General features: G+C 48.4%; 1 protein-coding gene across 3 annotated transcripts in view; it reads left to right on the top strand.

Moving 5' to 3' along the window:
* Nucleotides 1-2,030: 2,030 nt before the first annotated feature.
* The window catches only part of ARPC2 (actin related protein 2/3 complex subunit 2), a 34,184-nt gene continuing 23,875 nt past the window's right edge, over nt 2,031-12,339 (top strand). The window contains exon 1 of one of the 3 annotated variants that reach the window (XM_073304931.2): nt 2,031-2,256. In XM_073304931.2, coding sequence (XP_073161032.1) covers nt 2,183-2,256 — 74 coding nt within the window. In that variant the 5' untranslated portion in view covers nt 2,031-2,182. Of the gene's footprint in view, nt 2,257-5,323; nt 5,549-12,339 lie in introns of those variants that run through there. The other 2 variants (XM_073304932.2, XM_073304933.2) reach the window with 2 other exon arrangements.

Here is a 12,339-nt window from a genome sequence, read left to right on the forward strand (position 1 = left end):
TGGCAGTCAGAAGCTAGGGACCCTCAGAGCAGGGGGTTGCCTCCCTGACCATCTTGGCTAATAACCATTGATGGACCTATCTGCCATGAATTTATCTAGTTCTTTCTGGAACCCTGTTATAATTTTGGACTTCACACCATCCCCTGGCAATGAGTTCCACAGGTTGACTGTGCATTGGGTGAAGAACTACTTCCTTAGGTTTCTTTTAAGTCTGCTGCCTATTAAATCATTAGGTGACGCCTGGCTCATGTGTTTTGAGAAGGAGTAAATAACACTTCCCTATACACTTTCTCCACACCAGTCATGATTTTATAGACCTCTATCATATCCCCCCTTAGTCATCTCTTTTCCAAGCTGAAAAGTCCCACTTTTTTAAATCTCTCCTCATATGGAGAATGTTCCACCCCGTCATCACTTTTGTTGCCCTTCTTTGCACCTTTTCCCATTCTAATATATCTTTTTGAGATGGGGTGTCAAAAACTACACTCAGCATTCAAGATGTGGGTGTCGATTTATACAGAGGCAATGTGATATATTCTGTCTTATCTATCCCTTTCCTAATGGTTCCTAACATTCTGTTCATTTTGACTGGTGCTGCACATTGAGTAGATGTTTTCAGAGAACTATCCACAACGACTCCAAGATCTCTTTCTTTATTAGTGATAACAGCTAATTTAGATTCCATCATTTTATATGTACAGTTAGGTTTACATTTTCCAATGTGCATTACTTTGCATTTATCAACACTTAACTTCGTGTGCCATGTAGTTGCCTGATCACCAAGTTTTGTCAGATCCCTTTGTAACAATTCATAGTCAGTTTTGGACTTAATTATCTTGACTAAGTTTGTATCATCTGCAAATTTTGCCATCTCACTCTTTATCCCTTTTCCCAGATCATTTATGAATACGTTGAACAGCACTCCTCCCAATACAGTTCTCTGGGGGATACCAGTATTACCCTCTCTCCATTCTGAAAACTGACCATTTATTCCTTCCTACCTTTCATTTTCTGTCTTTTAACCAGTTACCGATCCATGAAAGGACCTTCCCTCTAACCTCATGACAGTTTACTTTGCTTAAGAGCCTTTGGTGAGGGACCTTCTCAAAGGCTTTCTGAACATACAAGTACACAGTATCCACTGGATCACTCTTGTCCACGTTTCTGGCCCCCACCCCCGGAAAAGATTTGAATAGACTGGATCCTGCACAAGCCCATCCCCTGCACTAATCACGCTCCTGTAGGCTAACTCAGACCCCATGCACTAATTTGGACACTGAAGGCTAACGTGGATCCCATGCACACCAGCCCATCCTGTGCACTAATTCGGATTGTGTAGGCTAACGTGGACCCTGTGCACTAATTCGGATCTGGTAGCTAACCGGGAGCCTGTGCACTAATTCGGATCCTGTAGCTAACTGGGAGCTTGTGCACTAATTCGGATCTGGTAGCTAACCGGGAGCCTGTGCACTAATTCGGATCCTGTAGCTAACTGGGAGCTTGTGCACTAATTCGGATCCTGTAGCTAACCGGGAGCCTGTGCATTAATTTGGACCCTGTAGCTACCCGGGAGCCTGTGCATTAATTCGGATTCTGTAGGTTAACGTGGATCCTGTGCACTAATTCGGATCCTGTAGCTAACCGGGAGCCTGTGCACTAACTCGGATCTGGTAGCTAACCGGGAGCCTGTGCACTAATTCGGATCCTGTAGCTAACCGGGAGCCTGTGCACTAATTCGGATCCTGTAGCTAACCGGGAGCCTGTGCATTAATTCGGATTCTGTAGGCTAACGTGGATCCCGTGCACTAATTCGGATCCTGTAGCTAACCGGGAGCCTGTGCACCAATTCGGATCGTGTAGGCTAATGTGGATCCCGTGCACTAACTCGGATCCTGTAGCTACCCGGGAGCCTGTGCACCAATTCGGATTCTGAAGGCTAACGTGGATCCCACGCGCACGAGCGGCACGCCCCTCCCGGCCGCAGAGCCGCGCGCACCTGCCCGCCCCCGAGCGGAAGTGACGGCGGCGGGGGCGGGGCACAGAGCGGAAGCGGCGGCGCAGGCTCGGGCGGGTCCCCGGTGCGCGCAGCGGGCTCGGCTCCCTCCCCGGCCTCGGTCCCTGAGACCCCCCCGCCCGCCCCCGCCCCCGGCCCCCCGCGGCCCCGGCCCCCCGCGGCCCCGCCATGATCCTGCTCGAGGTCAACAACCGCATCATCGAGGAGACGCTGGCGCTCAAGTTCGAGGGCGCGGCCGCCGGGTGAGGGGGCGGAAGCGGGGGCCGGCGGGGGGGGGGCCCAGAGCAGCCCCGGGGGGCCGGCGGGGGGGACCCAGAGCAGCCCCGGGGGGCCGGCGGGGGGGGCCCAGAGCAGCCCCGGGGGGCCGGCGGGGGGGGGCCCAGAGCAGCCCCGGGGGGCCGGCGGGGGGGACCCAGAGCAGCCCCGGGGGGCCGGCGGGGGGGGGCCCAGAGCAGCCCCGGGGGGCCGGCGGGGGGGGGCCCAGAGCAGCCCCGGGGGGCCGGCGGGGGGGACCCGGCGGCCGCGGGGAGGCGCGGGCGGAGCCGGGGGCAGACACGCCGCCCGCCCGGGGTGCGGCACTTCCGCAGCCGCAGGCGCCGCCCCCTCCCCGGGCCCGGCCGAGCCCTGCCGGGCGGGGTCCGGCCCGGCGCGGGGGAACCGGCCCCTCTCGGGCCCAGCAGTGGCTCAGCTCCGCCCCCTCCCCCACCCCGCTCCAGGGGCGGTTCTGGGCGGGGAGCGGGTGGGTCTCAGCCGGGCAGCCCAAGCGGCACCTGCCCCCAGTGACCTGAGCAGGGGCCCCTGTGTCTGGGGCCCGGGGCCTGGCGTCCCTCAGTCAGGGCATAGGGAGGTCCTGCCCGCAGGCAGCAAGGGCACCTCTCGGCCCGCTCTGCGGGTGGGGGGAAAGGGGGGTGGTTCGTACGGAAACGGGGTTCCTGGTGTGGCCCCCGGTGCGGGCGCAGTTATGCCAGCGTAAAGGTGCTGCTTCAGGGATCGCGTCAGGCCCCTTCCCGCTAAAGGGGAATCCGCCAAACTGGTAGGAGCGCCTTTGTGTTGGTGTCACGGCACCCGCGCCTGGGGGCTTGTGCGGCGTGATACTGGTATTGTTAAAGCCCTGCCACGCTGGTGTGTCGACAAGGCCCTGCAAAACCAGTGCTTGCACAGAAGGCATTGGGGTTCTCTCTGAAGTGCACTTCCTCTCTTAGTGGGGTGGAGTTGCCAGCCCCCGTTCTGCACACTCACTGTGCATCATGCAGGAACCCTGGACAGGCCCTGTGTCAGGCTTGGGGGAAGGGACCCATTCTCATGCCTCTTCCACTTCTTATCTATTACTCTAAGGTTTCTTTGAAGAGATTTGCCTCGTGTGTGCAGAATAGTGGTAACCTGTGCAAAATGAGACTTGCTTCTTCCTACTTCCCCCCAGCTTTCAGACATTGAATAGACCCTTACAAACTAACATGCTCATCTTTCATCCTTGTCCACTTGTGATAAAATAGGAATCTGAATAGCCACCTAGCTTTGATCAATCCCCGATTAGTTTCGGTAGGCTGAGCTGTAGCTCACAAAAGCTTATGCTCAAATAAGTTTTAGTCTCTAAGGTGCCACAAGTCCTCCTTTTCTTTTTGCGGATACAGACTGACACGGCTGCTACTCTGAAACCTGCCATTAGTTCTAAACAAATCACGTTTCTCCTTACAAGCGTCTAATGCAAAGAGTCTTGCCAAGACATGGCAACCACATTATACACACAGCCCTCAGCTGACCCTGTTAAAGCACAGCTCTTGCCTGGTCTGTATAGAGCAAAATATTGTGTGTTAGAGGTTGTCTCTTGCAAAGTTTCTCATTTGTCATGAGGCTTCATACTGAGGAGCTCTTCCTGTTGGAGGAAGCTTGGAGGACATGACACTGTTTTTATCTAATAAAGCTCTTACAGTTGAGGTAGCAAAGTACTGCCTTCAGAAATTCTGGTTTCAGAGTAGCAGCCGTGTTAGACTGTATCCGCAAAAAGAACAGGAGGACTTGTGGCACCTTAGAGACTAACCAATTTATTTGAGCATAAGCAAATTCTGTTGCTTCATACCACTAAAATCACCATGTTGCTCGTTCTGTAACAGTTGCCGGCCTGCAGATTTCCATTCTACTCTGCATTGTCCATACTTCCATGCAATGCCAGCTGTTTCTGGATTGGTTCTACTTATCTCAGAGACTTGGTTTGCTGATGTGGTGTCTGCCTTTACTTTATAATAATCTAAACACTGCTTTTATGTTTTTAAAAATGAGTCAAATAGGCTTTATTTCTGTATAATCTTTGACCCTTTGTCATGGTGATATAAGAGAAGAAGTTGTAACTTCTGCATTTTTTCCTAGCGCTCTTGTCCAGGCAAGCACAGGGTCAAGACAAGGATCTGAAACATGCAGGGATGTATTTTTCAAGCTGTCATATTTCTTATAAGTCATATGGAGTGGGTTTCAGTCTATGCCTTTATTAATTTGAGATCTCAAAATGTGTTCCATTATTCAAAGTCAAACCACAACTCTGGTGTGTATCCTTTTGGACAATGAATGATTGTCCACAATGATATTTTAAGACCTTTGGTGGCATTTGCTTTGTGCCATTTTATCTATGATTTTTTCGTGGTACATCTTAGGAACCATTGCAGGATTGTCATGATGAGGGCAAAATCATAGGAATTCAGGAACAAATCAGGTCTGGACATCTTACTTGAAATAATCATCATTTTCCCCCTTTAGTCCAAATAACTTGAATTGAGCAAGTGTGTGGTGAGAGCGGACAGACTTGAACATACACGCTATCATAGAGGCAGTTACGTTTAATGTTTAGAACACAGGATTGGGAGTCAGGAGGCATGAGCTGTAGTTCCAGCTTTGCCACTGACTTGTTATATGACCTTCATCATGACACTTAACTTAGCTCTGTTTTCCCAGATGTAGAACAGGGATGATATCCACTTTGTGTAAAACTTTCAAAGCCTCAGATAAAAGATACTTTGCACTTTTATAGAATTATATTAGAACGTCTGAAATCCAGCGTAACTCCCGTTTAAGATCAGTTTATAACATCATTGGTGTACATAGCTGGGCTGCAAGATCCCTGCTCTGAGAAATGTACTGTGTAGAGGTGTGATCCTGCAGAATGTGAATTCCATTTACTCCCATGGAAATTAGCAATGTGATAGGCATCTTAAAAGACAGATTAATAACACTTTACAGGATAGGGCCGTATATGTTTCTTTAAAAGGAATCTTTCCTTTCCTGTGGAGGATTTAAATTCTTGCTAGGAATTTACTGATCTGGTTTCATATATTGCTGAGCTCTTCGTTCTGTCTCCCACTCGAACCATGAGAGCTGCCAAGTTGAATGAGGTTCTTGATGGTTCATTGCATCCACCCGCCAGTATGCAAGAATCCCAGAATGTCAAGTCCTGGGTGTTCTTTACAAAGAAAAACCCATGAAAGTGACGGATTGTATGATTCCTTTGGCAGCCATGACAAAAATGCAGCCATACCATCTTTAATGGTGAGTTTATAGAGCCTTTAAAGCTGTAGCCACACAATTTATTGCCCTTATTACTTCATACATGTCACTTTAACTCTTTTGTTGCGGGGCACTGCTGCATCTTCTGCAGCAGAACACTTCAGCATTTGTGCCCTGCAGTGAGAAAGCAGCCCTGGGAGTAAAAGTGGTTACTGTTAACTATTTGCATTTGTCCTCTCGCCTTTAAAATGGTTTTAGAGCTATGGGAACTCTGCAGGATGTCGTGGTTGCGAGTTTGTCTCAGGCGTGCTTCTGTTGAACAGTTTAGTTTAAGTCATCTTAGTTTTATTGTCTTAAATCGTTTTAGCTGGAATTGCAGTAGAACCGGGTTGTCTGATTTGGGTAACCTATCCGTTTAGAATGTAAGCTTCTCCAGGCATGCATCAGGTCTTGAACAGCACCGAGTGCACTCTTGGTGGTTAATACAGGAATATGTGGGTGCTAGCCAGAGGACTAAACGTGTAGCCAAAGGTAGATATAAAATTGATGGCTTAGATCCCCATGCTGTCCAGGGAAGGCTTGCAATAGGTGACCGGCAAGTGGATTTTTTTAATCCTGGACTTAACATAACTATTGGTTCTCTCATGGAGTCCCACAGCAGGCAGCACTAGGCCAGCAAGGTGAATGCTTGCAGCGTGTCTGCTGCAAACCAGAAAGGAAGTGCGTCTGGGTCTGGTGCTCTGTGTGATAGAGCAAGGCTCCAGATACGTGCGGCTGCGTTTCTTTGGCTGCGCCGTGTCCCAGTACTCTTAATACACTGAATTTCTGTCGTGCCTTTCAGCCGAGGAGCTCAGAGCATTTTGTGAACAAGTCTCACGCCAGGTTCATATCTCCACCTTATAAATGAGGGGAAATGCTAGGGTGGAGAGGTCATGTGGCCAAGGTCAGAGAGTGGTAGAACTAGCAATAGAATTCAGAGCACCTGACTCCCAGGCCCCTGCTCTAACCAGTAGACCATGCCTCCTTGCTTTGATCCTTCCCTAGGTGTAATGCAGGTCACTGTAAACTGTATCAGGCCTCATGAGATGCTATCTTATCCCTCTTGGGTAAACCTGTACATAGACGCCAATGATTACAAAGTGACGCTCTGTCCTTTAAGGAAGCGGTTCTCAACCGGTGGTCTGTGGCCCCCTGAGGATCCACGACCCCTTTCAGGGGGTTGGTGGGGCCCCACCGCTGGAACCCCAAACCCCAGTGAAGCCTCAAACACACCCTCCTCTCCCCACTACAGGGCTGAAGCCCCATCTCTGGCGCCTTCCGGTGGGGCTGAAGCTGGGAGTGGCACAGGGCTGAAGCCCTGAGCTCCGCTTCCCTCTCTGAAGTCAGTGGCAGGGAGCTAAAACCCTAAGCTCTTTCCCACTGAAGCTGGGAGCAGTGGGGCTGAAGCCCTGAGCCCAAAGGGAGAGTTCAGGGGGCATGAGGGTGTTGCCCCCCCCCCCCCCAAACTGCTGTGCCTTACCCAGAGTGGGGCAGTCCTGGGAGCAGCTCCACCCTCCACACCTCCCTCAGCTCTCACTCTCTGGCCAGATCCTAGACGGGAAGCTGGAGCCAGACAGTGAGGGGCAGCTACTCCTCTGGCTGGTGGTGCCATGGAGTGGGCAGCCGTGGCATTTGCCCATCTGCTGCTGGCACCTGGGTTTGCAGCTGTTCCTCAGTTCCCTTTGACTGCTCCCGCAGCTGGTCAGAGTTACCCAGGTGGGGACCCGGTTCTGGGGCCAGCAGAGCCCTCGTGGAGTAGCCATTGGCACACAGCCCCAGGCAGTGGATGGCCCGCTGAGATGAGTTAGGAGGTGGAGGTGGCGCTCCCTCCCTGGACCCTGCTGTGTGGAGCTGGCCCGAGCCCCGCTGGCCCTTGCCCCCCCAAAATAGAAGTCAAACCACGCCTATGCCCAAGGGTCCCATCCCTGGCTGGAGCCCTGAGTCATCCCACTGCCGGGCCTTGGACTTTTATAGCATGTTGAGGGGGGCCTCAGAAAGGAAAAGGCTGAGACCCTCTGGTGTAAGTCTTTGCGCTTTGAAGTAGTTTATATTTATCCTTCGAAGCTGGAGATTAGAATACCTGTGCGTTGCTCTGCCTGGACCCTCGCGGGCCTCCGTGGCTTGGTCCAGGCATTTGACTCGTGAGCCACGATCCTCTGTGCCATTACTGGCCAGGTCTGCATTTGCACGTGCTCTTGATTAATATAGAAGATGAGGACAGTTGGAACAAGCTTTATAATTATATCTTTCCTCTCTTTTTAAAAATTAATTATTGTTACATAGGGCTGCGAACGTTTGTAGGCTGAGTAATGAAGCTGAGGAACTTGGCAGTGGTCCGAGTCAAAACTGAGGAAGTGCTGTCAGATGAGGGTTTGCTGTTACGTACCTGTTGGAAACTGCAGATCTTCTTGAAGCTATAGTTCTGCTAGGTGTGACAAATCTGATTTGGACTTCAACATACATTAAGTGGAGTTAATGTATCATGCTTATAGATGAGCCAATGTAATAATCTTCTAGGAAAACCCAGTTGAGGTAGGCAAGAATGGTGGGAGGAAGTGGAGCAGGAAGAAATTGTACCTGCCAGAACCCTTTTTGTATTCTTGCATCTAAGTACAGAGCAGATGTTCCTGATGGGGGATTTAGTGAGTATTTGATTGCATGTGTGTGGTTTGGACTTGATTAATATTCACGTTGTTGGGAAATGGACAACTGCCTTTCGTAGGAACTGCAGCCATCTTAGGTTCAGGGTTCAGACAGATTTGTCAATCAGGTCTGTCTTGTATTTAGAGTTGGTAACAAAAGGGGAGCTGATAGAATTATTTTGTGGTATGGGACCTTTTTTTCTTTGTCTTTTAGGACAGGATGTAGCAAAAAGAAAAGATTGTTATATTTTTGGTGAATTTGGGTTGTAAGAAATTTGAGGTAGCAACATAGGGATAAAGAGGAGCTCATTATTCACTGTAGCAGAAGACGATGTACTGTTCGAAACCTTACGGTTGTGGAAAAACCTAGACAAGCTGACACCAGAGGGAGCTGTGTTGGGGATAAGTGAACTCCAGTTCAGTGCCAAATTGAGTAAACCTGATTTTGAGGAACATGGTTCCACAATTTTAAGAGCTTCAGCGGGCAATGCATGTATACAGGCGCAGGAAGGGAAAGCTGATGGTGGAAGAGCAGGATGCAGAGAAAGAAGGTCTTGGGTGGATGATGTGGTATTCTCCATGGATCAAAAGGACTATTCATCCACAAAGAAATGAGCAGAGGGTTGTAGGGACTGGGCTACCATGGTTGCAAACCTCCAGTAATGGAGATTCCACATAAGAAGAATAAGGTTTCACAGTGCAGGCCACTTGGATATATACAAACCAATATGCAAACAGAGGTTGCAGTGATACTGTAGGTACTATACTGCTAGCCCTTGTAGTTGTGAATTTAAAGGAATCCCTTACTTAAGCCGTGTGATGTATTTAAATGTAAAAAGAACAGGAGGACTTGTGGCACCTTAGAGACTAACAAATTTATTAGAGCATGAGCTTTCGTGAGCTACAGCTCACTTCATCGGATGCATGCAGTGGAAAATACAGTGGGGAGATCTATATACACAGAGAACTTGAAACAATGGGTGTTACCATACAGACTGTAACAAGAGTGATCAGGAAAGGTGAGCTATTGGGGCTGGGGGGTGAGAACCTTTTGTAGTGATGATCAAGGTGGGCCATTTCCAGCAGTTGACAAGAACTGTAGAAGGGGAAATAAACAAGGGGAAATAGTTTTACTTTGTGTAATGACACATCCACTCCCAGTCTTTATTCAAGCCTAAGTTAATTGTATCCAGTCCGCTCTCCTGCTGGTAATAGCTCACCTTTCCTGATCACTCTGGTGACAGTGTGTATGGTAACACCCATTGTTTCATGCTCTCTGTGTATATAAATCTCCCCACTATATTTTCCACTGAATGCATCCGATGAAGTGAACTGTAACTCACAAAAGCTTATGCTCTAATAAATTTGTTAGTCTCTAAGGTGCCACAAGTCCTCCTGTTCTTTTTATGGATACAGACTAACATGGCTGCTACTCTGAAACCTGTCATTTAAATGTAAGAATCTAAAAGGAGCTTTTATAATGGATTTTGCTAGCAATCTGCAGGCTAAATGCCGTGTGCACCTCATAATCTGTTGACTAGGACTAGTGATCCCAGCTACTTCACCTGTTGTATTTGGAGCCCATTTTAAACCGATAGTGTTGTGTGTGAGCACTTCCATTCCAATACCCTGTTTTACATTTCTGAAACTTTTAGCTGTGGGGCTGAAATTTTTTTAGGCTTGATCTCTTTAAGTTGAAATCTGGCAGGGAAACTCGTTGAGAAATGCCTGTGAGTATTTCTTTTTCTACAGCCGTCTAAGGCGAGGTGCAAAGTAAATGGGTAGGGGCTCTACTCCCTTAAGCAAAGTCTTTGCCTTGTTCACTGCACATATTGTGTATAACATACTTTCCTGGACTCTGGTCCAGCGCGCACAAGAGTAGCATAGAGTAGCAGGAGACGTTACGCTTACAGGTGAGGTTCTAGAAAATGCTATTTCTCTGAGCGGGGCAGATGGTGTGGGATCATGTAATTAGAAACAGCTGTATTACCTGCGCATGAGAGGGCAGAGTTAAAGGTGCACAAGCAACCTTAGCTTGTGTATTTCCTGACTCTAGGGTGTTTAACTGTACCACCTTAAAGTTCCCTACCTGGGACTTTTCCTGAAATATTTCTAGTCCGCACTATCTTTTAAATTTGAGTGAATGTAATGCTCACAAAAACAAACTGATGCACCCTGCATTCCTTTCTCCCATGCCTCATTACTGCTCTATCCCTCTGCATTACTCCCCATCAAAGAATACCCTAGTCATGGCTGTGGGGTCAACAAAATACTTTGGGGGAGGTGCTGTGCACATTATTCACAATATTTTGCTCCTGGCCACGAGGACCCCTTTGCTATTATGTTCATGGACCCCCCCTTGAGGAGCACCACCCTGCCAGTCACCTTACATTGTGTGGTGAGTTGATATGCACCAGTGGAAGTTCTGTTTATCTGCTGTGGGCTGATACCCAGGAGCAGAGATTAATTTGGTGTGATTTGGGAACTGCTCCCTACTCCAGAGCAAAAGTTATAATATAGAAGCAACTTCCCAAGACCCAGCTGGGAGCAGAGATTAGCGAGAGAGATCAGCAAGTAATAGTGATTTTTAAACTAAAAGATCTGCCCCAAGGCCACTTACATCACTTCTTCCAATTGCTGGGTTATCTTTGCTGCTGCAGCAGTGCAAAAGATTGAGACTCTCCGGTTTTGTAGTGAAGGAGGCTATTGCCTTTCACAGCTGTTGACTTATAGAAAGTAGTGATGTCTCATCTTCCTGCCAGTGCTAATACCAGTGAGGGCTGGATAAGCCCACCAAATCCACTTGCCCATAGGCCTTAGCCGCAGGATAAGTGCCTCTCCTGCCCCAGCAAAGCAATTATATGAGTTACACTCAGCCCTAATGTTAATGCCTTTCATTGCATCAGTCTTGCTGTATGTCTGTGCTGAATTTGGCACACCTTGCTGCATTCCTGGGTCTCCACAGCAGTGTCTGAAATGGAGCTGTCTGCAAACAGAGCAGATGGCAGGGCAAAGCAGTGGCTTTTATCGTGCAAAAAACCCATTAACGTTGTTCGGTTCTGAAACAAGGTGATGAAGACACATCCCAAGCCACTGCTCTCCCTCCAGCCTCTGTGTAATTTCCCTGATATGCCAAGGTGTGCCTGGCATCTGCCAGTGTTGTTGCCTACAGTGAGCAAGATTCGACAAAAGGTCAAACATCTAGAAGTGGGGTAGCCAGGTTGTGACCACGCACAATCTGAAAGACATGTCTGTGTAGATACCAGTTTGATTTATTTGCTGAATTGGGCCTTTTGCGTCATTCCTTTGATACATCTGGGTGAGGATGAAAGCCAAACACCTTCACTTAAGATTTCTTTGGTCCTAATATTTTAAGCAGTGTTTTTCCTAATATTATTTGTACCCATCCAGTAGTGGCTACTAGATTCTCTTTTTAAAATAAGCAGACATATACCACAAAAAGGGTAAACTGTCAATCCCCAAATTGTATGCAGTGTTGTTGTAGCTGTGTTGGTCCCAGGATATTGGAGAGACAAGGTGGGGGGAGTTAATATCTTTTATTGGGCCTACTTCTGTTGTCTAGAGCTCTGAGTAAGCTCGAAAGCTTGTCTCTCTGACCAGCGGAAGTTCTTTCAATAAGAGATACCAGCTCCCCCACCTCGTCTCTCTAATCTCCAAATCGTTTACCCTGTTTGTCCTCTAGAATTCCCTGCCCATACCTTACTGCTACCTTTGTATTTCTTCCCATCAGAGAATGCCATGTTAGTGGCTATGGTTTCAGCAACACCTCTCAGGATGCAGAGACAGCAGGCAAACCGCTTATCATGGATCATAGCAAGTTCATCCTTCATAAGCACTCAGTTCCATCAGAGTAGTTAGTGCCAGTTAACTCCAGCACCTGGAGAAATGCAACCTTTCAGGGCATTGTTGTTAAGCTTTTAAGCTTAGAGCATATGAAGGTAAAGTGAAATATTTTAAACGTCTGTATTTGTTTGGAATCCTAAATTACAAACAGAATGGCTGGATACGGTTTAAATTTATATGATGCGAAACACGTTTAAAAAGCTTCCTGTTCTATTCACCTACCAGGATCCAAGCTCAGAGGAAGGGTCTTTCTGCTAACACCTAAAGTACTGTACGGGCTGCAGTTCC

Source organism: Lepidochelys kempii, chromosome 11, assembly GCF_965140285.1.
Source record: "Lepidochelys kempii isolate rLepKem1 chromosome 11, rLepKem1.hap1, whole genome shotgun sequence".
NCBI lineage: Eukaryota > Metazoa > Chordata > Testudines > Cheloniidae > Lepidochelys > Lepidochelys kempii.